General features: G+C 31.8%; 2 protein-coding genes across 2 annotated transcripts; both read left to right on the forward strand.

The window, feature by feature from the left end:
- Positions 1–308: 308 nt before the first annotated feature.
- Positions 309–6,987, forward strand: LOC124535696 (probable methylmalonate-semialdehyde dehydrogenase [acylating], mitochondrial). The gene is made up of 10 exons (XM_047112005.1): positions 309–532; positions 1,224–1,360; positions 2,421–2,531; positions 2,611–2,717; positions 3,115–3,228; positions 4,099–4,265; positions 4,654–4,774; positions 5,188–5,337; positions 6,090–6,230; positions 6,322–6,987. The coding sequence occupies exons 1-10, from the start codon at positions 497–499 to the stop codon at positions 6,804–6,806; spliced, it is 1,569 nt and encodes a 522-aa protein (XP_046967961.1). The 5' UTR covers positions 309–496; the 3' UTR covers positions 6,807–6,987.
- An 8,038-nt stretch (positions 6,988–15,025) lies between these two features.
- Positions 15,026–22,394, forward strand: LOC124535805 (deoxyribonuclease-2-alpha). The gene is made up of 8 exons (XM_047112164.1): positions 15,026–15,392; positions 15,741–15,915; positions 16,461–16,566; positions 16,755–16,970; positions 17,938–18,163; positions 18,853–19,035; positions 20,653–20,815; positions 21,991–22,394. The coding sequence occupies exons 1-8, from the start codon at positions 15,256–15,258 to the stop codon at positions 22,090–22,092; spliced, it is 1,308 nt and encodes a 435-aa protein (XP_046968120.1). The 5' UTR covers positions 15,026–15,255; the 3' UTR covers positions 22,093–22,394.
- Positions 22,395–24,664: the final 2,270 nt, after the last annotated feature.

The following is a 24,664-nucleotide window of genomic DNA, read 5'->3' on the forward strand; positions in this document are numbered from 1 at the left end:
TATCTTTATTATCTTTTAGTAAATGTCAGTCTCGGCAAAGGCAAGAGATATTAAGACATTGACATTAAGAAACTTGAAACTCATGACGTACGTAGCCAAACTTGTACTTGATGAACGCTTCCTTTTTCATCGAGTAATTCAAACCATATTTTAAATGTATTATTTAATCTGTTTTACTTAAATATTGTATATATTAATACAATATTTTAAGAAGGAAATATAAATCACATCATCAAAAAATATTTTCATTAAAAATCTTTGTCTAAAATGGAACGTTTGTTCTTTGACATTTAAAATGTAAACAGTATTCTGTAGTAAATACGTAATTTTACGTCATATATATGTAGAGCCCTCGTTGACGACAAGCGGATTTGAATAATTTAATTTTATCAATTCAAGGTCAGAACACCACATTTGTATTTTAATCAGTCGACTTGGTCCCAACCCTCCTAACTCACTGTAGATAGTGCACGTATTTTATCAAAAAATAATAGCAATGGCGTCAGCGATGCTAAAACTTCTCAAATCAGAAGTAAGTTTTATTTATAAACCGGAATATTTTGTTACGAATAATTCCAATTAACTTCATTTAATAAGTCGTTATTTAAATACAAGCATGTTCACTTATATCACATATAATATAAATTAAACAATTAATTTCTATTTCTGTATTCTGTAGAACAATATTCTCAATAAACTTTATATTATTATTTTGCTAGAACCCTTTGTAGCGTTTTTATAAATAGTAGGTGCTTGTTTTTCTGAATTCTCAGTAGATGTGTGCTACTCAGAATGTAAGACAAAGATATACATCATTCAGACAATTTGGTATTTAAACTGTCTACATTATTCATAGCCTACTCCAGGTTCTTGTTGCGCACTTGAATAATTGTGGCTGAAGTTTCATCATGTTCCGATAAATAATTCACAATACGATGTTTGTAACAGCCCTAAATATTTTTTTTAAAAGAAAATAAATTATATTTAATAGTGCATCATGTAACATTTTCCACAAGAATTAATTTATATTTGCATGAGTTTTTAAGCTTATCTTTATAATAAAGATATGCATCTTATTTCAGACGACTTTTTCTTTTCTAAAAAAATAACAATTATTATATTCAAATGTCTTTTTCATTTCATTGATATCTTAGTGTACAAATTGTAGGATAATTAAAAAGAAGCTTGCGAGTATTAAATTAAATATAAATTACTTGTTTCAGTCTCACTTACTCATACGTCGGAACTACAGCAGCTCAGCACCTACAACAAAACTTTTTATTGATGGCCAGTTTGTAGACTCGAAAACAAATAACTGGATTGACCTCACTAATCCCGCTACGAATGAAATAATTGGCAGGTAATAACTCAATCACTTCAGTCTAAGCATGAGTATTTCAATGCACTTTCAGTTCTGTCATTAGTGGTTTTGCTACAAGTCTTTTAGAAAATTAAAAGTTTGATGTAAATTCTCTTATTAACTTTGAAAAAAATGATATCTTTGTTCGACGACCATTTGACAAATAATAGGCACAGTTCGGTTTATAATTTAAACACTCAAAATTGATAGCTTGCCAATTTTAATTTTTTTAATTAATTTTAATACTTGTTAAGAGATTACCAAATTTTAAACAGTAATTTAATTGATAAATGCTGTCCAAAATTGTTAATTGGTATTCAAAATTACTTATTAATTTTACCTGGAATTGTTATATTAAGTTGTTTGAAAAACTAAAATAATTGTTTTTTATATTCTTAAAAGATCCCTACTACATATCTATGTTAAATAGTTATGTAAATGATTAAAAATACAGTCTTTGTACCTACTATGACTAGCAAAATTTTACCATTCAAGTATAAAATGAGTTATTTATGTTCATTGTAGAGAAAGATATTTTCTGTTAAAGTATCTTATGGTGAGTGCATATTTTATAAAGAATTTATTTTTTAGGAACAATAAACTATATATTTTTGTAAAATGGGAAAATATTCATATAACGGCATTAGTTTGACTAATAAATTTTAACACCATTTTAAATAATGAATATGAAAATGTTATTTCTTTGTTTCATAATTATCCACATATAATATAGAATTTTATCTTAATCATAACTGATTGCGAATTGTTTGTTCAAACTCTTATTTGCTTTTTTACTTATGCCATAAATAGTCTGACATTGAAATTGTGTATTTCTGTGATAGTAAAGATTATTTTTCAAGTTGCAAGGAAACCTTTTAATACAGAGAAAGATTATGGGAATATACACATTATACATATAAGGTCAAGTCGATTTAAATAGGAATATTAAATTAGTCAATTCGAATTGCTAATTCCATTGAAAATAAAAATAAATTGTAAGAAAATCAGCTCACAGCAAGCACATACATTTCTTCATCCACAATTTATTTCTTTACTTCAGAGTACCGGAAACAACTCAAGAAGAATTAAACACAGCTCTTGAATCTGCGAAAAAAGCTTACAAATCATGGAGCCAGAGTACTATTATGACTCGCCAACAGCTTATGTTCAAGTAAGTTACATCATAGAAATATGTGTAGTTGATAAAATCATCAATTATTAAATTAAACCCAATTATCTGTGTATTTTAGATTTGCCCGATTATTGCGGGAGAACCAAAGCAAATTGGCAGCGAAAATAACAGAAGAACAGGGCAAAACTATTGCCGATGCAGAAGGAGATGTACTCAGAGGCATTCGTAAGGATAATTAACACAAATTTATAATAACATAATCCCAATTATAATGATATAACAAGAGAGTACATAAAATTAAAATAATTATCAATGCTAAAGGTTACTGATAGGAAACTTTAGATAAGAAATGTTATGTAAGAATATTTAAAATTTAACCCATATATAAACATAGTTTTACAACTTATATAAAAAATTTAAGATTTATGTCACAAAACCTTATAAATTTAGAAAGTTATTACATTCTAAATTTATATGCAATTATAACAGATAATTTATAGCAAAATAATACCATAGCAAAATTAGGGAAACTTGTTATTATATGATAATGTTTTGTTGTTGCTGCTTTGTTTTAAATATACATACATACTCTATTGATACTATTAGAATATTTTTCTTTCAGAACTGGTGGAACATTGTTGTAGCATTACTAGCTTGCAACTAGGAGACTGTATCCAAAACATTGCAAGGGACATGGACACACATAGCTACAAAGTTCCTCTTGGAGTTGTAGCAGGTAATCTCTTCATCTGTACAGTTTGAATGATTTCACTTTTTCTCTTGATGGTAGGACGTCTAGGTGTATATTTAGATAGCCGGACAGATGTAACAGATATTCTATCACTAAACAGCGATACTCAGAACTGTAGTGTTTCAGTTTTAACTGTGAGTGAGCCAGTAAATATAGGCTCAAGGGATATAACGCCATTGTCTAGGGGCAGAAGTGTCCATTTACAGTCAGCAATTTTCCCTGAATCATTTGAGCATACCAGTCATAGTAAATCAATTAGTATACATTCAATTTTGTCTTAATAATGTTTTTTTAACTTCATTAAAATGAGAAAAATGATTCGTAAGGGTCGATTGAATTGAAAGTAATGTAGAGCTATAAATAAAATACAGAATATAATAACAATTAACTATTAACAAATTAATACTATTAGACAACTACACACATACAATAGTCATTTCTAAACTTTGCTGTTTCATAAATTGAAATCATTTGAAAAGATAAAGTGGTAAAGAAGTCATATTATTCAGTGCAAGATTATGCAGACGAAAAAAAAGCGTGGAATCAATACTTGTAGACTTCCAGACAGGATAAATTACATACATGTATAACTGTAATTAACTGACATGATTGTATTTTTAAATGTTCAAAAACAGTAACTACTGAGCTTTTTACCGGTTCTTCTCGGTAGAATCTATATTCCGAAACGGTGATAGCTTCACTTAAAATAGTTGTTCAAGGACAATTCAAAAGTGCTTGTAAAAGCTTACTTGAATAAAGATGTTTTTTTTTTGAGTGTAATGAATAATAGCGAGAGTTCGTGAATAGGCATTTCTGGACAACACAATCACCATTAAAATGATATATATATTTCAGGTGTGGCAGCTTTCAATTTCCCAGTGATGATTCCATTATGGATGTTCCCGCCAGCCATTGTGACAGGCAACACTTGCCTAATTAAGCCTTCAGAACAGGATCCCGGTGCAACACTTATGATGATGGAACTGTTGCAGGAGGCTGGAGCTCCTGCTGGTGTTGTCAATGTAAGAATCACTATGCAGTATGCTAATAAATAAAGAATTTTAATTTTATAGTCGAAGAGTTAGAGCAGAAAATAGCTATTCTAAACTAACTAAGTTTGAACAGAACAGTATAGATGTTTTTTAACTAATATAATTCTTTAGGATAATTATATCAAATTTATAACAACATAATCTTAATTATAATGATATAACAAAAGTATATATGAAATTTAAATAATTTAACTTATATAATTACTTTGTTTAGAATTAATATATATTCCATATATAACTTTTTTTTAATTATCTAAATTGGAATTGGCATAATATTATTTAAAAATAAAATATAATATAGTAAGTATATAAATTGTATAGAAAATAATTATAATATAAAGTGTTTTCTCATTTAAAGGTTGTACATGGAACTCATGATACTGTAAACTTCTTCTGTGATAATCCTGACATCAAGGCCGTATCGTTTGTCGGTGGTGATGCAGCAGGAAAGCATATCTACTCCAGGGCTTCAGCTGCAGGTATATTTTTTAAATATAATATATTTTGGAGTTTAACACAATGTTTAAAAAAATGTACTTTTGTGCCAAGTAGGTTCTTATTTTTTATAGATATAATTATAGATTATAGAGTACATAATTATTTTTATACCATATAATATATAATAATATAATATGAGACAACATCACATACATTACTCTGATCCCAATGTAAGTAGCTGAAGCACTTGTGTTATGGAAATCAGAAGTAACGACGGTACCACAAACACCCAGACCCAAGACAACATAGAAAACTAATGGTAATCTACATCGACTCGGCCGGGAATCGAACCCGGGACCTCAGAGTGGCGTACCCATGAAAACCGGTGTACACACCACTCGACCATGGAGGTCGTCAAATATATCTAACAATAGATAATAAATGTTATTAACAGGCAAGAGAGTGCAAAGCAACATGGGTGCGAAGAATCATGGTGTGATAATGCCCGATGCGAACAAAGAACACACACTCAATCAGCTGGCGGGCGCAGCTTTCGGGGCCGCAGGACAGCGCTGCATGGCTCTCAGCACTGCTGTCTTTGTTGGTGAGTTGTTGTTGTAGTGTTAACATGGTATTTGGAAATCAAGAGATACATATAGTACGACACAACTTAGATGTCGCATCGGCAAAATTCGTAAAACCGATCACATCCGAATTGAGTACACTATCCCAAATTACCAAAATTTATTTCTCATGTGAATATGATCTTTACACAAACATAATAATTTGTAATATCACATGACCTAATATATTCGTCAATTTGACGCGTCGATTTACATGCACTTGCTTTCTCTGACGCGAGAATCTATAGCGACCAATAGCGTCGAATGGCGCGATAGGGTGAGATATATATAGCAATATATATATATATAGATATATATATATATATATATATATATATATAGATATATATATATATATATATATATATATAGATAGAAGTCCTTCTAGTCTACAGTTACCAAGGTGTTAGAAAAGTAAGCAAGCAAATTAAGTATCAGAATAAGAACAGAAATAAAAAAAACAACATTTACAAAAAAAAAACCTATATATTTTTATTCTAGCTAACTAAACTTAATCAAAGTGTATTAACATCATTGGGTTACATACATCTTATAAAAGTTATTCTATGTACGTTTGTATTCAGTCAACATAATAATTATAATATAGATATGTAAAAAAATTGTATAAAATTGTAGGCTTCTCATTCCAAAATACACTAAGCTATATTGTGCCAATCTCCATTTACTTTTTTTTTATAAAATTTAATTATATAAATACATTTCTTCATTATAGGTGAGGCGAAAGAATGGATTCCAGATCTGGTGAACCGAGCACAGGCACTTAAGGTTAACGCTGGTCATGTTCCTGGAACTGATGTGGGCCCTGTTATTTCTGTTAAGGCAAAGGAGAGGATATTCAGGCTTGTTGAATCAGGTAAATAATTATAAAACAAATTTGTATAGCATAGAAAAAATTTTACAAAGGATTTGGTTGACCAACATACTCATAAAATCACGATTTACAGGCATTAAAGATGGTGCCAAAATCGTGCTTGATGGAAGAGGAGTTAAAGTATCAGGATTTGAAAAGGGCAACTTTGTTGGACCGACCATTCTAACCGATGTCAAACCTAACATGGAATGTTATAAGGAAGAAATCTTTGGCCCGGTCCTTGTATGTCTCTTCGTTGACACCTTGGATGAAGCTATTCAAATGATAAACGCCAATCCCTATGGAAACGGTACAGCCATATTTACAACGAATGGTGCTGCTGCTAGAAAATTCGCTTCAGAAATTGATGTAGGACAAGTGGGTGTAAATGTTCCCATCCCTGTCCCACTGTCTATGTTCTCTTTCACTGGTAGCCGAGGTAGTTTCTTAGGTACAAATCACTTCTGTGGCAAACAAGGTATTGATTTCTACACAGAATTGAAGACCGTTGTGTCATTCTGGCGTCAAAGTGACGTATCTCATACAAAAGCCGCAGTTTCCATGCCGACTCAACAATAAGAATCTGCTATTTTAATCATTGTACAGTGCCACTCATAGATATAAGCAAAATGTATAGAGCATTTATTTTGTTTTAAGTTTTATTTTACAATTTTATATCTTCCAATTTTGTGATAGGTAGAGTCTGTTTTACAGGTGTATTTTTTTATTTTTTGTTACACAAATAAACATATATATTTTTTAATTGCAGTGTTTTCTTCATGACTATACCCATCCTGACTTTACACTAGTATAATAGGATCTAAAGCGTTAATAGTTTATCTCGTTAAGTTTGTCTATATTTAGTATAACATTACATATTATGTAAGCTACACATACATATATAGTGTCAACATAATACATCTTTATGTGTCATTTTTAACTCGATAAAAATATCGTTCCAATAAAGAAGAGACAGCTAATTTTGAAATTAAAGTAGCTGTCGAAACAATAATTTATAATCTCTTCTGTGGCCATAAAAACGTTCGTTCATTATATTAAAATCTGCGCAAAAATTTAAAAAGCTTGTACTATAGATGAGACATTAATGTGCATCGGTAAAATCAGAATGATTTTAAAAAGTTTTTTATAAAGATTGCATTTCTTTCAATCCTACTACTACTTGGTAGAATACGACACAAATGAGATGTAGCATCGGCAAAATTCGTAAAACCATGATTGGTTTTACGAATTAAGTACGTTATCCCTAATTATCAATATTTATTTCTTATGTGAATATGATTTTTACACAATTGATATAGCTTGTAATATCTTCGTCAATTTGACACGTCGATTTACGAGTACAAGTCGAGTTAAAAGTCAAAAACAAGTTTTTCTAATGGAATAAAGTCTTCTGGATCTACTTAAAATGGGTGTTCCACAAGGATCAATTTTCAGTCCATCTCCTTCCTTTCTATATTAAAGGTATTTGTATCATAGTGTTGTTCGATGACGGTATATTTTATAAGGTCGTCAGAAAAAAAACTGACCATGACAATGTGAACAGTACATTATTACAGATACTCGATTTTTTCACATAAAATAATTTCGTTTTAAATGCTCAAAATACAAACGTGTAAGTTTTTAACCTACAGAATGTTTGAAAACAAAATTATAATATATTATGAAACGGTAACTGTCTTGATGTAGCCGATACTACGGTGTTGTTAGGAATAGCTTTGGACTGATTGGACTAGTGTTGCGTCACAATATATTTATAACAATATTATGTATGTGTATGATATATTGATAATTTTAAAAGAATCAGTGATTATCATTGTTTTTGCACGAGTCGTAACGATACGCTTATAATGCCAAGTTTCCGGTATCCGTTTATATACTAAAATTCCGCAGATATTTCTTCTATTATAGTATTAGTAAAGGTGAAAGAAATTGGTGAAAAAAAAGCGAGGAGCTAATACTTGTACATTGATATATATCATATACATATATTTTAAATACTTTATATAACTTTGTATTTTTAAATGTCAAAAACAGGATCTACTGAGTTTCTTGTCTATAACGGGGAACATGCGAATATAATCTCCTTGAATTTGTAGTCTTAGCTACTCTCCATAGCTAAGACATCATCAAGTTGACACTGTGTATACTGATTATTCAAAAGCATTTGATAAAATTCCACATTCGTTACTAATCCAAATACTTGAATATATCCGTATACACACCGATTTGCTTAGATGGTTAACATAATATCTTCGTGATAGAACTCAGGCAGTTGTTGTCAAAGGACACATCTCTAGTTTGTCCCCATAACATCTGGGGTACCCCAGGCTCTCATCTCGGTCCCCTTTTATTTAACATTTTTATTAATGATACAGTAAAAAAAATCAAAATCCAAATATTCTTTTATATGCAGATGGTACAAAATTATTTAAAATAAAAAACAATCATGACTGCTTTAATTTACAAAATGATTTAGTTATTTTAGAGCAATATTGTTTGTCTTACTGTCTGCATCTTAATTTTGATAAGTGCTATATAATAACATTTTCTAGAAAAGAAACTTCGATTTTATTCGATTACACAATTTCCAATCATTCGATTAGGAGGGTTACCGAGATTGGGACCTGGGAGTGCTCAATTTTGTTGTTTGACAGGCATGTGAATAAAATTACTGCAAAAGCTTTCAGCATGTTGGGTATCATATTTCGCCACGGAAGTGAATTTAGAAATATAACCTTTTGTATAAAGCGTATGTAAGGTCCAATTTGGAATTTTCTTCAATTGTTTGGAATCCACAATATTCAAAGTATATTAGGGCTATTGAAAATGTACAGAACAAATTTATTAGAAGATTAAAAATAAATTTGGATCCAATTCGCAGAGAATGCAAAGATCGGCGCTCGACCTTCTGACTTCCTATCTTAACAATAGAATTCAGAGGGTTGACGTTAAAGGAAAAAGGTCTCCTGGGGTCTCAGTTGGTATGGGGGTCCCTGAGGGATCAATTCTTGGACCTTTTCTGTTTCTCACATATATAAATGACTTGCCCTTCCTTGTTGGGAACAAACATGATATAGTATTGTTTGCTGATGACACCTCCTTAGTTTTTAAAATTAATAGAAAACAGGTACAGTACGACGACGTAAACAATGCTATAGCTGATATAGTACATTGGTTTAGCGTAAATAATCTTAGACTAAATAATAATAAAACTAAAATTGTGAAATTTAGTACACCAAATGTACAAAATGTAAAAGCCGATGTACTCATCAACGGGGAATCGATGGATCCAATTGATTCTGCGGAGTTTCTTGGCCTTACTGTTGATGCCAAGTTGCAATGGGGCCCCCATATTAACGGATTGGCGAGTAGACTGAGTTCTGCGGCATTCGCGGTCAAAAAAATTAGATTATGTACCGATGTTGATACGGCTCGCTTAGTATATTTCAGTTACTTTCATAGTATAATGTCATACGGTATTGTGCTGTGGGGCAATGCAGCCGCTATCCATACCATATTTGTGCTACAGAAGAGGGCTATTCGCGCAATCTATAACCTAGGAGCTAAAGAATCGTTAAGGAATAAATTTAAAGAAATCAAGATATTGACTGTTGCTTCTCAATATATATTCTCTAATGTTATGTATGTACGAAAAAATATTAATGATTTCATGAGAAAATGTGATACTCATAACATTGGTACAAGGAACAAACACAAACTCGTTACTCCTGTTACTCGACTGCGTAGAGTCAGTAACTCCTTTGTGGGGCAATATACGGTTTTACAACAGGATCCCAGAAAGCGTTCAAAATGCCTCTGTTGCCAAATTTAAAAAAATTATTAAGGAACGCTTGTGTGCAAAAGGTTACTATACAATTAATGAGTTTATGATCGATAGCACACCTTGGGAATGAAACGATCGCCTCCTGGCTATTTCATCTCATATTAAATTGTTTATTTATATAATACATAAGACAAACAAAAAAAAAACCCGCTGAGTTTCTTTCGCCGGTTCTTCTCAGGTCAGGGTATTTTCTTTCCGAACCGGTGGTAGTGTTTCAATTGACCATCAATAAGAAAGTGTAATGCTTCTATATTGAATAAAGTTATTTGAGTTTTGAGTTTTTGATCAGGTTTTTCTACATAAAATTATAAATAACTACATATATCGACTCAATGTACTTAGTTAACAACATCAATATCAAATGTCCACATACCTCTGCCCGTTCAAAACATACTTTTTATGTATCTATATGTAAAACTAACTATTCCAAAAATCGTTTTTTGGTAAGAGCATGTACTAATTATAATAAATATTATAAAAATATATAACTCAAATCTGTTTAAGTTCTTACGAGTGTTAAAAAACAATATTTATCATTAAATTATTTGGAGCTTATTGTTTTCCATTGTTTTTTTTTTGTTAATCTTGGATTCATATTTGATTACCTTATTTCATATACTTTAATAATATGTAACTTTTATTACTTGTCCTTTAGTTCACTCCATATTTTTAATGCAACTGTGGAAACTTTGTTGGCATATGTTAGAATTATTTTGTTTTTAATAGTATGTACTGTACTATGCTGTATGTTTTCCTAAAATAAATAAATAAAATAATAATAATATTTACGACAATTTTGCTATTAAAATGTTTAAAAATATAAAAGAAGGGCCACTGTAAGGCCTTTATTTGATATAACGTTGTTTTTTTTAAAAACAATAATTACGAATTAAAGTAATGTGAAACGGAACGTATTTCAAAACACTAATTGGCTGTCAGTGACGTCACTCCTGTTATGACTACATATTTGAGGATATAGTTGTAAAATAGTGAATATTGAAACGAAAATTAATTGCGTATTTCGAATAAAAATGGAAGTTGGGTTTGTCAAAGCAGACTCCAGATTTCTCTTTTCAACTTGAAAACACTTTTTTCTTATTTTTGTGTCAGAAACTCCACTGAAAAACCCTTTATTTGAAAACTTTGTTGAAGTAGATGATCACATTGGCACGAATCATACGTCAATACGGCTTTCTTCGGAGCATCGAGTAGTCCGTTTTAAATTGTTACAAAAAAGTATCTCAGAAGTCGAAATAAAATGCATAAGTATGAAAGCCAATGAGGACAAGTACAAGACAGAAGTGACGTTATACGAAGTAAAGACCCGATTTCGCGTGAAATTTTAAATTGTCATTATTAAACGTTTATTAAACATTATTAAAAATTTTGCAGTAAATTAGAGTGTTTTAGACTTTTAATATACTCGTAGTCTATCCAATATGGAGTTTTTTTTAAATAAACACAAAAAGAAAAATATCGCATCTTCCTTATTCATCTCGGTACAATCTGCATTCACAACCGGTGGTAGCCTCTCTTAAATCTTAATATAGTTTGTTAACTGACGATTCAAAAGTGCTTGTATATTTTGATCATTGTAACAATATAAGACAAATTGGTAACCTAATTGCCTACAATATCAAAAATTATTTTACAAGTAATGTTACCAAGGATCATATGTATAATAAAAATAATAATTTAATTTATATTAACACCGACAAAATTAAAAATACTCAAATTAATAGTTTAAACTAAATAAAACGACAACATCTGCGCCCTCTTACTTAAATATTATATATCAAAATATACAGGGCATAGGTGGCAAAGATCATGAAATAGAATTATTTTCGGAGTGTTATAAAATACATGTATTTTGTTTCACAGAACATTGGGTTAAAAAATTTGACATATTTAATATTTCAAACTTTAAACTGTCAAGTGCGTTCGTAAGAGGGAGTGCTATTCGTGGTGGCTCATTAATATTAGTACGGAATGATATCGTTTGTAAATCTCGAAAAGATATTGTGGCCCTCTCTATCGAACGTACTATCGAACTATCCTGCGTGGAATTTCCACAGTACATTATAGTCTGTGTGTACCGGCCCCCATCGGGAGATTATTATTTGTTTGAAACCACTATGGAGGACATTCTTAAAAAGCTATGTAAAACTAATAAATATATAATTGTATGTGGGGACTTTAACGTCGACTTACTTAAAGAAACTACGTTAAGTGTTCGGTTGGTCGCCTTGTTTGTGTCATTTAATTTAACTCATAGAGTTAATGAACCGACGCGAATAACCGACGGCACTTCTACGTGTATTGATAATGTGTTCTGTGACTGTGAAATATATGAAGTATCAATTATAAATAATTTAACTTGTGACCATTGTGGTCAGAAGTTTTCATTAAAACACAAAGAAATAAATCATTTAAAAAAAATAACATACAGGCCAATAACGGCTAACAAATTACATTGTTTTAAAGATATTGTGGCGTATAAATTGTCTAATCTAGATCTTACGACACAGGATCCAAATGAGCTTTATAATTCATTTTTTGAAGTAATACTAAAAGAATTTAACAATATATTTAAAATGAAATCATGTTATAGTAACACAAAATTAAAGTTTAGTGACTGGGCTACTGTTGGTATTTATAAAAGTAGAAATAAATTATACGACTTATATGATATGAGGCGGTGGAATCGAAGCGTAGCCTTTTTAGAATACGTCATTAAATATTCCAAAATTTTTAAAACAGTATGCATTTCTGCTAAGTCCTTATATTTAAAGAAAAAAATCCTGAATTCTGATAATAGAATTAAAGCCACATGGGATGTTATTAGTAGTGTTAGTGGAAAACCCAAAAAGGAAATGATACCAATAGAATTGAACACAGGTAGTAGATACACGAGTTCTGAATTAGAGGTTGCTAATTTATTTGAATCATTTTTGATAAAGTACCCCATAAAATAACATTTCATTTAAAATCATCTACATCAAATGCAGCTAGGTTATTAAATAATAGTGTTTCTAAATGCGTTATTGATTTTTCATTTGAAACGGTTTCTGCAATAGATGTCATAAAAGTATTTAAAACTGTAAATATTAAAAAAACTAACGACATATGGGGCATTTCGGTAAAATTTTTTAATAACATCATATACGATATTGCTCCGTATATAGCAGTAATTTTTAACAAGAGTTTGGACACGGGTTCATTTCCTAACTTGTTAAAATGTAGTAAAGTTTTACCACTTTTTAAAACTGGAAACAGAAGCGATCCCGGTAATTACAGGCCTATTTCAATACTCCCATCCTTAAGTAAAATTTTCGAAAAAAATATTTTAAATCAACTTCTCGTCCATTTCGGTACAAATGCTATTTTTCATGGTGAGCAATTCGGTTTTAGAAGAGGTCGCTCGACAACTGATGCGGGAATTGCGCTTCTCAAACATATTTACGATGCTTGGGAGAAATCACAGAATGCTATTGGAGTATTCTGTGATTTATCTAAAGCATTCGATTGTGTAGAACACGAAACGCTTCTTTATAAGCTCAAATATTACGGTGTTAAAGGTCTTGATCTCATCGCTTCATATTTAAGTCAAAGAATCCAGCAAGTTTTCATTAATGGAATAAAGTCTTCTGGATCTACGTTAAAAATGGGAGTTCCACAAAGTTCAATTTTGGGTCCCTTTCTATTCCTAGTATATATAAATGATCTTCCTTTCTATGTTAAGGGTATTTGTGATATAGTGTTGTTTGCTGACGATACTTCGCTGATTTTTAAGGTTGACAGGAAAAAAAATGACTATGACGATGTGAACGGTGCATTATCACAGATACACAATTGGTTTACGGTAAATAATTTAGTTTTGAATGCTCAAAAAACAAAATGTGTAGTTTTTACCCTACCTAATGTTAGCAAGCAAAATTATAGTATATCTTTAAATGGTGACCGTCTTGAAGTAGCTGATACTACGGTCTTTTTAGGAATAGAATTGGATTCCAAACTTCAGTGGACTTCTCATTTATCATCCCTAACAGGAAGACTCAGCTCCGCAACATACGCGGTTAGAAAAGTTAGACAATTAACTGATATTGATACCGCTCGTTTAGTTTATTTTGGTTATTTTCACAGTATTATGTCATATGGCATATTACTTTGGGGTAACGCTGCAGATATTGAATCTGTCTTTATTTTACAAAAGAGAGAAATTCGGTTTATTTATAATCTTGGAGCTAGAGACTCTCTTCGGGATGTTTTTAACAGAGTAGGAATACTTACTGTTGCGTCGCAATATATTTACAACAATATCATGTATATTCACAGTAACATTGATCACTTTGATAAAATCAGTGATAATCATTGTATATGCTCTAGAAGTAAGGATAAACTTATAACGCCAAGTTTCCGACTCCGCAAAGTCAATAGATCCTTCTTGGGGCAAGGTATCCGTTTCTATAATAAAATTCCGCAGAAATTTTTAACTTTGCCGTTTAGTAAATTCAAATCGTTTGTTAAAAATACATTGGTAAAAAAAGCATACTATTCGATACAAGATTTTGTAGATGATAAAAAAGCGTGGAGTTAATACCTGTTGACTTCCAAGCAGGATACATTAATTGAAATCATTGTATTTAATTAACATGACGTTGTATTTTTTAAATGTTAAAAAAGAGTAACTACTGAGTTTCTTGCCGGTTCTTCTCGGTAGAATCTACTTTCCGAACCGGTGGTAGCTTCACTTAATTGTAAAATGACGATTCAAAAGTGCTTATAAAAGCCTACTTGAATAAAGTTTATTTTGATTTTGATTTTGATTGATTTTGAATATTAATTAGGTACTTGATGCATTTGCTTTATAATAAAAATATGTATTTTAGAACGTATTAATCATTCAAAATCAAATGTCATTTGTTATGTTTGACATTTTATATTTAAGCCATTATTTACAAACAAAGGCAACTAACTATACAATAATATTTGTTCAAATTTATTTCGGCATGCCTGCATCTCTAAATATGATTTATATATCCAAAGGAAACAAATTGACGATATTATGTAAACATTTGATTGTTTGGTGTCTTCAAATATTTTGATTGAAGATCATGACATCATAACCGCAAGTATTTCGAGTTTCCTGCGTCCCTTGTTATTATGTATTCATTCACCATGGAACGCGCACGTCTCTTGTCATGCGGTTGCATTAACTTTATATTTTTCATGTTATTTATAACATGTTGCAACTCGTTGACACCACAGTGTAGGAATGAAAAAGGAGAACCTGTTGATTGGTAAGAATCCAATTCTTATTGCATAAAATTAAAAACAACGATTTATTTCGTCCTTTGAATATTATTATAAAGCTTTAAGCTGTATAATACTTTCATTATCCTTTAGTTGTATTAGAAATCTAGTGTAACTTGATTATTTGATTGATTTTGACTTATGAAAATCACATTTAATTTATTACTTAATTCTCTAATTATATCACGAGTTTTATTCTTAAAGGATTATTCTTCATAAATGAGTCAGTTATAACAAAAGATTTCTCAAATAGTTAGTTGTTTTGCTTTGTTATTATAGTAGTTGATTTGATACATGTTTTTTTTTATATGTCACTGTAGTTTATAAATTTACAGGTTCTATGTGTACAAATTACCAAGGGAAAAAAATCATTTGAACCCACTTGTACGAAAAGGAGTTGCTTATATGCATTTGACACCCTCAAAACTTCGAGGAGGCTGGATTATGTCAGATCTGTCTATTAGTGATCCAAGGTCTATGGTTGGAAGGACATTAGCTCCCCTGTACCAGGTATATTGATAACATTTTATAAGTGTATTGTCATTATTTGAGCCTAATAAATCATGGACATTCAAAAGCAAACCATTTTATAAAACACAACAGCAGTGCTTATAATTAAAATGTATTGTTGTAATATAAAATTAAGCTTAGGATTTAGTTTTGCAGAATTTATCTGTTTTATTTTATTTAGATATTCTGTTATTTTTAAAAATAATTTAATTTTAATGAAAATAATTAAATTTTTTTTAGTATTTTAACAAAAAGATACTTTTTTATTTATTTACTGTAACTGATGAATATGAATAAGAGAAATATGATCAAAATGCAATGTACAAACTAGTTTTGGTAATTTAAAAAAGTTTTTATTACCTTCCCTTTTAACGCAAGGTATTGGTAATACCTTTATATTTCTATTTAATTTTTAAATTTAATATTAGTCAACTTTAACATCAAAGATATAGTGTAAAAGATTAAAAAACACATGTATGTACATAAGTAAATGTTTCAAGTTACAATGATTGCACCCATGCTGCTAATTATTACTTTATTTTTAGGATAAAAATATTATATCACTGGTATATAATGACCAACCTCCAGCATCAGAACACCAACCTGATTTGCTGCAGTCGGTTGCTGAGATGTATTCGAAAAATAAAAAAGGTATGAATGAAATATATTTATATTGCATGGTTATATAAAAATACTTTTTACAAATGTAATGAAATCAATTAATAAATAAAAATAAGAGTCTGTTAATGTACTACAGGCGGGCATCCTTTGTCCAGGATATAAAGAAAATATTAATTACCGAATATATTAAAAAAAAACCTTCAAAATATTGTTTTCAGTACAAATGAAACAAGCAGGTGTGAAAAAATTTAAGAAGTTCAAATTAGGTGAAAAATATTATGACGATTATGATTTAGCTGAAATGTGTAAGATGCATTCAAAGTTTATGAAATCAAGAGTTGAAAATGGCCATACAAAAGGCGTTGTATTGGGAGACAAGTTTACAGCACTATGGCTGGTGCATTCTGTTCCGAGGTTTCCACCCTTACCAGACAGTAAGTACTTAAGATATTTTAACCCTAGAAAACTACCCTTATTTTTCCATGCATTTTAATACAAATCTTCGTTGATATATTTGAAGATTTCGTGAAATTATTTTGTAGCATTCATTTATATGTATTTTAAATTAAATTGATTGTTGGGATAGTGGTTCGATAAAAGGCCAAAAACCCTGTGGATTAGTATATATATTTGAATTGTGCGAAATAATTCAATAAAAAAAGATATGTAGAGAATTTCATGATTTCATTAGGTTGTTAGAAACAGATATTATCGAAAAAGTTATACCTACAGGTATCAGGAGCCAAGCTTTATGAGATCTGTAAGCGTAAATAACATATCTTAAATAGTATGACCTATATTCATATCCCAATCAGGGTATGTTTTTATTTTAATGATAAAAACACAATACCATATATGGGATAGGCATATTGAATGATCTTGTTCAACTTATTGTGTTGTACTTTTCTATAGGATGACCGAACGATAGCGTATTTATATAATAAACATTACCGTATTTATATAATATGATCAAACATCATGAATAATTATGTTTACAATTTGTAAGTAAATAATGTCGCAGCACTGAATCATTAGCCAGTGATACAGCAATTAATTTACGTGATTGTGATTGTTTTTATAATCAAACTTGATTTTTATTATTCGAGCTTTATTAATTTGTTGTTGAATGAAAATAATAATATTATAATATTTTGAAAAAAATATTTGTAATTTATTATGAAGCTCTATAACTGAGAATCTGTCTGATATATAAATATATATATAATTTTACTTTATCAATTTTATTTACTTTACTATATTTTATTTCCTTTGGGTGCTGTAATGAATCGTTTTGACGGATAATTATTTCTTTATCTAATATATTGCTGTTATAGTAAAAAAGAAAAGCCAACCCAAGCCTACTAAAATGTATTATTTTGAACTATATTTATGTAATTTTAGTGAATGGCTTGAATGTGAGCTCGTACAACTACCCAACTACTGGCATGAAGTATGGGCAGACGTTTCTCTGTGTGTCGGTACCGACGTCAACTCTCAACCAAATTGGAACGCAATTGAAATACAACGAGCCTCTTATAGTGTATCACCACATACCTCAGGAATTTGATAGCGAGCTACCGAACTTGGTCGATGTTATACGAAATAGAACCATCGATGCGGCTCCTTGGTAATGTTGGCTATATATATACATATTATTTTATCACATATTATATTTCCTATTAGCCAAACTCGGTTTAACTAATCTGGAGGTTAAGCCAGTATGAGAGAAATTTAAATTACAAGCCAAAATTGCATTACGACTACCACTGCCCACAGGGCCGGATTTAGGGAAGGGCAACCGGGGCGACTGCCCTGGGGCCTCCACACAAGTGGGGGCCACAAACGTTTTCAATGAGTTAACAAATACCGAGATATAGTCAAATTATAATAATCTTACTACTTAATATTTTAAAAGTAACCGATACCAGTCAAGAAATACTTACTGATTCAAATTAATAAAACCTTAAGCTAATCCATTAATCCATGATATAATTATTAGTATCTCCACGCTGCTGTTGGTCTAGGGCCTCCACTGCTTTGTGGCCCCAGGGCCTCTAGACCTTTAAATCCGACTCTGACTGCCCATGTAATTCTGCAACTTGGGGTCTTGCAAGTTACCGGACTTTAATGAATGAGTATTTTGAAAGGATGTTTCTGGAAATAGGGGGACTAAAACTCATGACATTTATGTGACAAAGTATATATATGTACAGAGCCTTACGTTTTTGTAATTATTTCGAACTGTTATTTTGTTAACCCTATCCCAATTCCGAATTCGAGAACGTTAACTTATAGGATAATACTTTTTAATTAAAGGTATCACATCGAAAGTTTCGAGACGTTAGTCGGTCGGAAGTTCCTCTCGTTCGCGAAGAGCGCGATGTTTAACGACGACTTGTACAGCGGCCTCGTGGCTGAAGTGCTGCAGTCGGACTTGCTCGTCGAGTCCTGGACTAACGGGCCCGGGACTTTGGACTCGGAGTGTTCGAGAAATTTCCAGTAAGTAAACTTCGAGATTCACCAGGCTATTTGACAATACGAAAAATAAATTGTAATTTATTAACGAAAGTTGAAAATAATACTTAATTTATTTAATAATCCATAAATAAAAATGCAAATTTTCAAACGTTTGTCACGTGACACAAAACGCTCCTGATTGGCCGGGCTTATGATGAAGTCATTTTCTTGTAAACTTTGCTTTTCTACGATATGTACCACAGACTAAAATACAAGGTCGTCACCGACCCCATTGCAGCGCCATATTGTCGAAGGAGCGTTTTTGCGCGCTATTTAAATATGGAATTTTTAATATGATATTTTTCGGCAAATATGTACTAGAAATAAAAAACACAACTTTTACTGGGTTCCTTAACTTAAATAAAATAATATAAAATGGATTTTAAAGACCAGTCAAACAGCCTATACTTTAATGGGGAGTGGGTTATGCCGGAATATCTTTAAGTTCGTATTAGGGCTTTATGCAAGTCCATCTCAGTTGGTGCCACTCACTTATTATATGTATATTGTGCCGTTAAGCAGTAATAATCAGTATTGTTGTGTTCTGGTTTGAAGGCTGATTGGGCCAGTCTAACTAAATGTAGAAGGGGCATAGCATCTCACTTCAAAGGGTTAGTAGCGCCATTGATTATGTAAGAAATGGCTAATATTCCATACAGCGCTAATATCTGTGGACGGTGGCGACCACTTACCTTCCAGTGGACCATTAATTAGCCTATTCAAGGTGTATTTATTTAACTTATATGAAAGCTATTATTTTGCTCAAAAGGCTACTAATAAGCGATAGCAGGGCAAATGTATAAAGATGACAAATACTAATGTCTCAATTAAACACTATAAACTTCTACTAATATATAATTATTCGATATTTTAATTCAAGTTGCCCTAAGAAAGCGTTTAAATAGTCAGAATAATTAATAATAATACGATTTCCTATTTGAACACATCGATATCAAAAAATCTGTAAGCAGAATATTTAATAATTTTGACGACTTCCCTGGTCGAGTCGTGTGTATACCGGTTTTCTTGGGTACGCCACTCCGAGGTCCCGGGTTCGATTCCCGGACGAGTCGATGTAGATTACCCTAAGTTTTCTATATTGTCTGGGTGTTTGTGGTACCGTCGTTACTTCTGATTTTCCATAACACAAGTGCTTTAGCTACTTACATTGGGATCAGAGTAATGCATATTAGGATACAAATTAGATGTAGCATCGGAAAATGCAATGGAATCAAATTAAAACCGATTACTGCCCATTTACACAACCAATAGAAATAGCTCCATATCGCGCCTTTCAATGCTATTCGTCGCTATAGATTCACGCGTCAGAGAAAACAAGTGCATGTAAATCCACGAGTAAAATTGACGAATATTTCGTCATATGATATTACAAGTTATTAAGTTTGTGCAAAGATCATATTCGGATGAGAAATAATATGATAATTTGGGATGGTGTACTCAATTCGGATGTGATCGGTTTTACGAATTTTGCCGATGCGACATCTAAGTTGTGTCGTACTATATGTGATATTGTCTCATATATAATACGTTAAATATTCCAAAGATACTAAATATAGTGAACGTTCGATCGTGTCACAGAGTGCGCAACATCGAGCGTCTGAAGTTCCCGATCGCGAAGATGTCGTTCACATCTCACAACGACCACTCCAAGTGGGCGGTGGCCGTCGCGCACAAGATGCACAACACGCAGGACACAAAGGTGGCCGACTACTGGGTCTGCGTCGGCGACATCAACCGCGCCGTGAGTCCACGCACTGCTACTTTTAGGCTTTAGCTACTTGGTGTTTCTATGCATCAAATCGTCAGCCATACATCATCATCATCATCATCATCCAGCAGTAGGCGGGTACGGGCGTACCCGCCTACTGCTGGACATAGGCCTCTCCCAGTGCACGCCACTGTGGTCTTTCTCCGGCTACTCGCATCCAGCTCCTGCCTGCCGCCTTGCGTAGATCGTCACTCCACCGTGCCTGAGGATGTCTAAACTCAACTCAAACTCAAACTCAAATTCCTTTATTCAATATAGAAGCATTACACTTACTTATTGTTTGTCAAATAAACACTACCACCGGTTCGGAAAAAGGAACACCCTGACCTGAGAAGAACCGGCGAAAGAAACTCAGCGGGTCTTTCTTTCAATCTTACATAGTAGTATACGATTAGAAATAGCCAGGAGGCGATCGTTTCATTCCCAAGGTGTGCTATCAAACATAAACTCGCTAATTGTATAGTAACCTTTTGCACACAAGCGTTCCTTAACATTTTTTTAAAATTTGGCAACAGAAGCATTTTGAACGCTTTCTGGGATCCTGTTGTAGAAGCGTATACATTGCCCCACAAAAGAGTTACTGACTCTATGTAGTCGAGTAACAGGAGTAACAAGATTGTGTTTGTTCCTTGTACCAATGTTATGAGAATCACATTTTCTCATAAAAACATTAATATTTTTCCTTACATACAAAACATTACAAAATATGTATTGAGAAGCAACAGTCAATATCTTAATTTCTTTAAATCTATATATACCTTAATGATTCCTTGGCTCCTAGGTCTTACCCTACAGCCATCATAATGGCATTTTTTTTGTAAATTAGTAATAGTTTATATTTGTATATTTTTTATTTTGTGTCCGATATGAAACAAACAACGATATCATATCGGTTTTGAGAAAATTAAGCTTTATTTGACTTCAGTGAGTGACAATCTCACAGCGAGATTCCATTGTATTCTGGATCATGGGTATCCTCTCCGTTGAAGAGAGAAATCAACTCTTACGCATACTGGGCTTTAACGCGGCAATGCTAATCAACTAAATCCTGATGAATTAAAATATTGGTTTTTTTTAGTATTTAAATTTACTAGACGATAGACAATATTTCAAGCACGGATAATAATGTAAGGTTTTATGTATTCCAGTTACCCCAAGAGTCTCGTGGCGGGGGTACCGTCTGTACTTCGGGGCCAATACTGTGGGGGAACTTCGCGCATCTCATCGAATCTGTTCAGACTTGCAATTAGATATTTGACGTATTTTTTTTTTAAATCAAACAACATTCCCGTGGAACTGTGATGTTTTAGGTTAAGTGAAGATGGCGTTTTGGATATCACGACCAAATTTAGTGCCTTCAGTATCAAAAACTGAGTAATCATGGTCGGCGTGAGTTAGTACTCACAGCCATGGTGATATGTTTAGTGATATTCCCAATAGGCTATTTGACAATGCGAAAAATAAATTGTGAATTATTGTAATTAGTGTATATTATGAGTTTAAAATGGTTATTTACTAACGAAAGTTTAAAATAATACTTAATTTATTCAAAAATCCATCAGTAAAAATGCATTTTTTCAAACTTTTGTCACGTGACACAAAACGCTTCTGATTGGCCGGGATTATGATGAAGTCACTTTGTTGTAAACCTTGCTTTTCTACTATATGTAGCACAGATTAAAATACAGCAAAGTGACGTCACCGACCCCATTGCAGCGCCATATTGTCCAAGTAGCGTTTTCGCGCGTTATTTAAACACGGAATTTTTAATATGATATGTTTCGGCAAATATGTAATAGAAATAAAAAAATCTACTTTTACTGGGTTCCTTAACCTCTTCTAAATAATATAAAATAGATTATTTAAAAACCAGTCAAATAGCCTATTATAATTTTACTAAATGCGAATAATCAGAAGTTCTTCAAAATATTCGATTCGTTATTACTAATTTTATATGACTTTTTCTTGTAATAAATCTTTTGATATTATGTAATACGATGTCACAAAAAATAATAAACTCCGATATTCCGACTTGGAATGCTGACAAGTTGTATAGAGATTATTTTATCAAGACTTGGACTGAAATGTTTGACATAATATTGTAAATAGGTGTCTTTATAATATGTCGTAAGAATTCGATTAAATAATATTAAGTGAAATTTACACTATTTGTGTTATATTATAGAATAAAAGTAAAGCCCTAATTGTTTATTTTTTTTTCATTACTTAATTTCCCTTTTTACTAATTACTTAATCTCTTATAATATAATAAATATTTAAATGAACGACGAGACGTCCTCGTATGTGCTTTTAATTTCAAATAAAAACTTGCATATTATATGAACCTTTAACCCAGTGGCGGATTTACCAATAGGCAAAGTAGGCTAGAGCCTGGGGCGACAAATTTAGCCCAAATTTGTTATTATCTTAGAGAAATTGAAAAATAACTTATAATTATATGTATTCACATAACGTCCGTAATCCGTATACTTACTCGTCATTATATGGCGGGTTGGAAAAATAATCTAATAACTGACAGAAATATCACCTAGTTTATAATTATACTAATTACGGGAAAAAACCGTTGTAATGAAGACGATAGAACACAAATCATAAATGTTGCAAAAAAGGTAGGGGTGGCAAAAATTTAATAGCCTACTAGCAGCAGATTTGAAAATCCGCCACCGCTTAAACCCAATCTCACCTCCTTGAATGGGGTGAATTAAAAAAAAAGGTAGCTTGTGTCCCTTTTTGAGATTCGAACTGACATTAATATCAAATTTCAAGTATTTAGTCTTAAAGGAGGTTTGTCATTTCTATCTCTATAACTTATTAAATGGAATATAATCAATAGTCGTAACGCATGCGATGGAAGACGTTATACTAAGGATCCCTAATAAATACTCAGGGTATATGTACCTTACCAAATTTTTGGAGTGGGAACAGCAGTTTTTGATTTTATTAATTACATACACACATACACCCACAAAAATACAAATTTTTCCCCTTTATAATAGTAATATAGATAAGTATAGATAAGGTTGGGGCTTCGCCCGTAAATCACGCAAACGAAACAGCAGTGTTTGTTTCAAGATTTAAGTATAGTACGACACAACTTAGATGTAGCATCGGCGAAAAGCGTAAAACCTATCACATGCGAATTGAGTACGCTATCCCAAATTACCAATATTTATTTCTCAAGCGAATATGATCTTTGCACAAACGTAATAACTTGTAATATCATATGACCTAATAAAATAAAAATAATATTCGTCAATTTGACACGTCGATTTACATGTATAGTACGACACAACTTAGATCACATCGGCAAAATCCGTAAAACCGATCACATCCGAATTGAGTACGCTATCCCAAATCATCAATTTTTATTTCTTATGCGAATATAATCTTTGCACAAAAGTAATAACTTGTAATATCATATGACCGAATATATTCGTCAATTTGACGCGTCGATTTACATGCACTTGCTTTCTCTGACGCGTGAATCTATAGCAACAAATAGCGTCGAATGGCGCGATAGGGAGCTATTTCTATTGGTTGTGAAAATCGGCAGTAATCGATTTTATTTTCATTCCATTGCATTTTCCGATGCTACATCTAATTTGTGTCGTACTATACTTGCTTACTCTGACGCGAGAATCTATAGCGACGAATAGCGTCGAATGGCGCGATAGGGAGCTATTTTTATTGGTTGTGTAAATCGGTAGTAATCGGTTTTCTTTTCATTCCATTGCATTTTCCGATGCTTCATCAAATTTGTGTCGTACTATACCTACCTATACATAAAAGTTAAATAGTCGA

Source organism: Vanessa cardui, chromosome 15, assembly GCF_905220365.1.
Source record: "Vanessa cardui chromosome 15, ilVanCard2.1, whole genome shotgun sequence".
Classification (NCBI taxonomy): Eukaryota; Metazoa; Arthropoda; class Insecta; order Lepidoptera; family Nymphalidae; genus Vanessa; species Vanessa cardui.

Excerpts from the sequence above, each read along its gene's own strand:
- LOC124535805 (XM_047112164.1), top strand. The coding sequence starts at position 15,256 with ATGTATTCATTCACCATGGAACGCGCACGTCTCTTGTCATGCGGTTGC. Across the intron at positions 16,971-17,937 it reads GTTTCCACCCTTACCAGACA|TGAATGGCTTGAATGTGAGC; the intron begins GTAAGTACTTAA and ends ATGTAATTTTAG. Across the intron at positions 19,036-20,652 it reads GAGTGTTCGAGAAATTTCCA|AGTGCGCAACATCGAGCGTC; the intron begins GTAAGTAAACTT and ends ATCGTGTCACAG.
- LOC124535696 (XM_047112005.1), top strand. The coding sequence starts at position 497 with ATGGCGTCAGCGATGCTAAAACTTCTCAAATCAGAA. Across the intron at positions 4,266-4,653 it reads CTCCTGCTGGTGTTGTCAAT|GTTGTACATGGAACTCATGA; the intron begins GTAAGAATCACT and ends TCTCATTTAAAG. Across the intron at positions 6,231-6,321 it reads ATTCAGGCTTGTTGAATCAG|GCATTAAAGATGGTGCCAAA; the intron begins GTAAATAATTAT and ends CACGATTTACAG.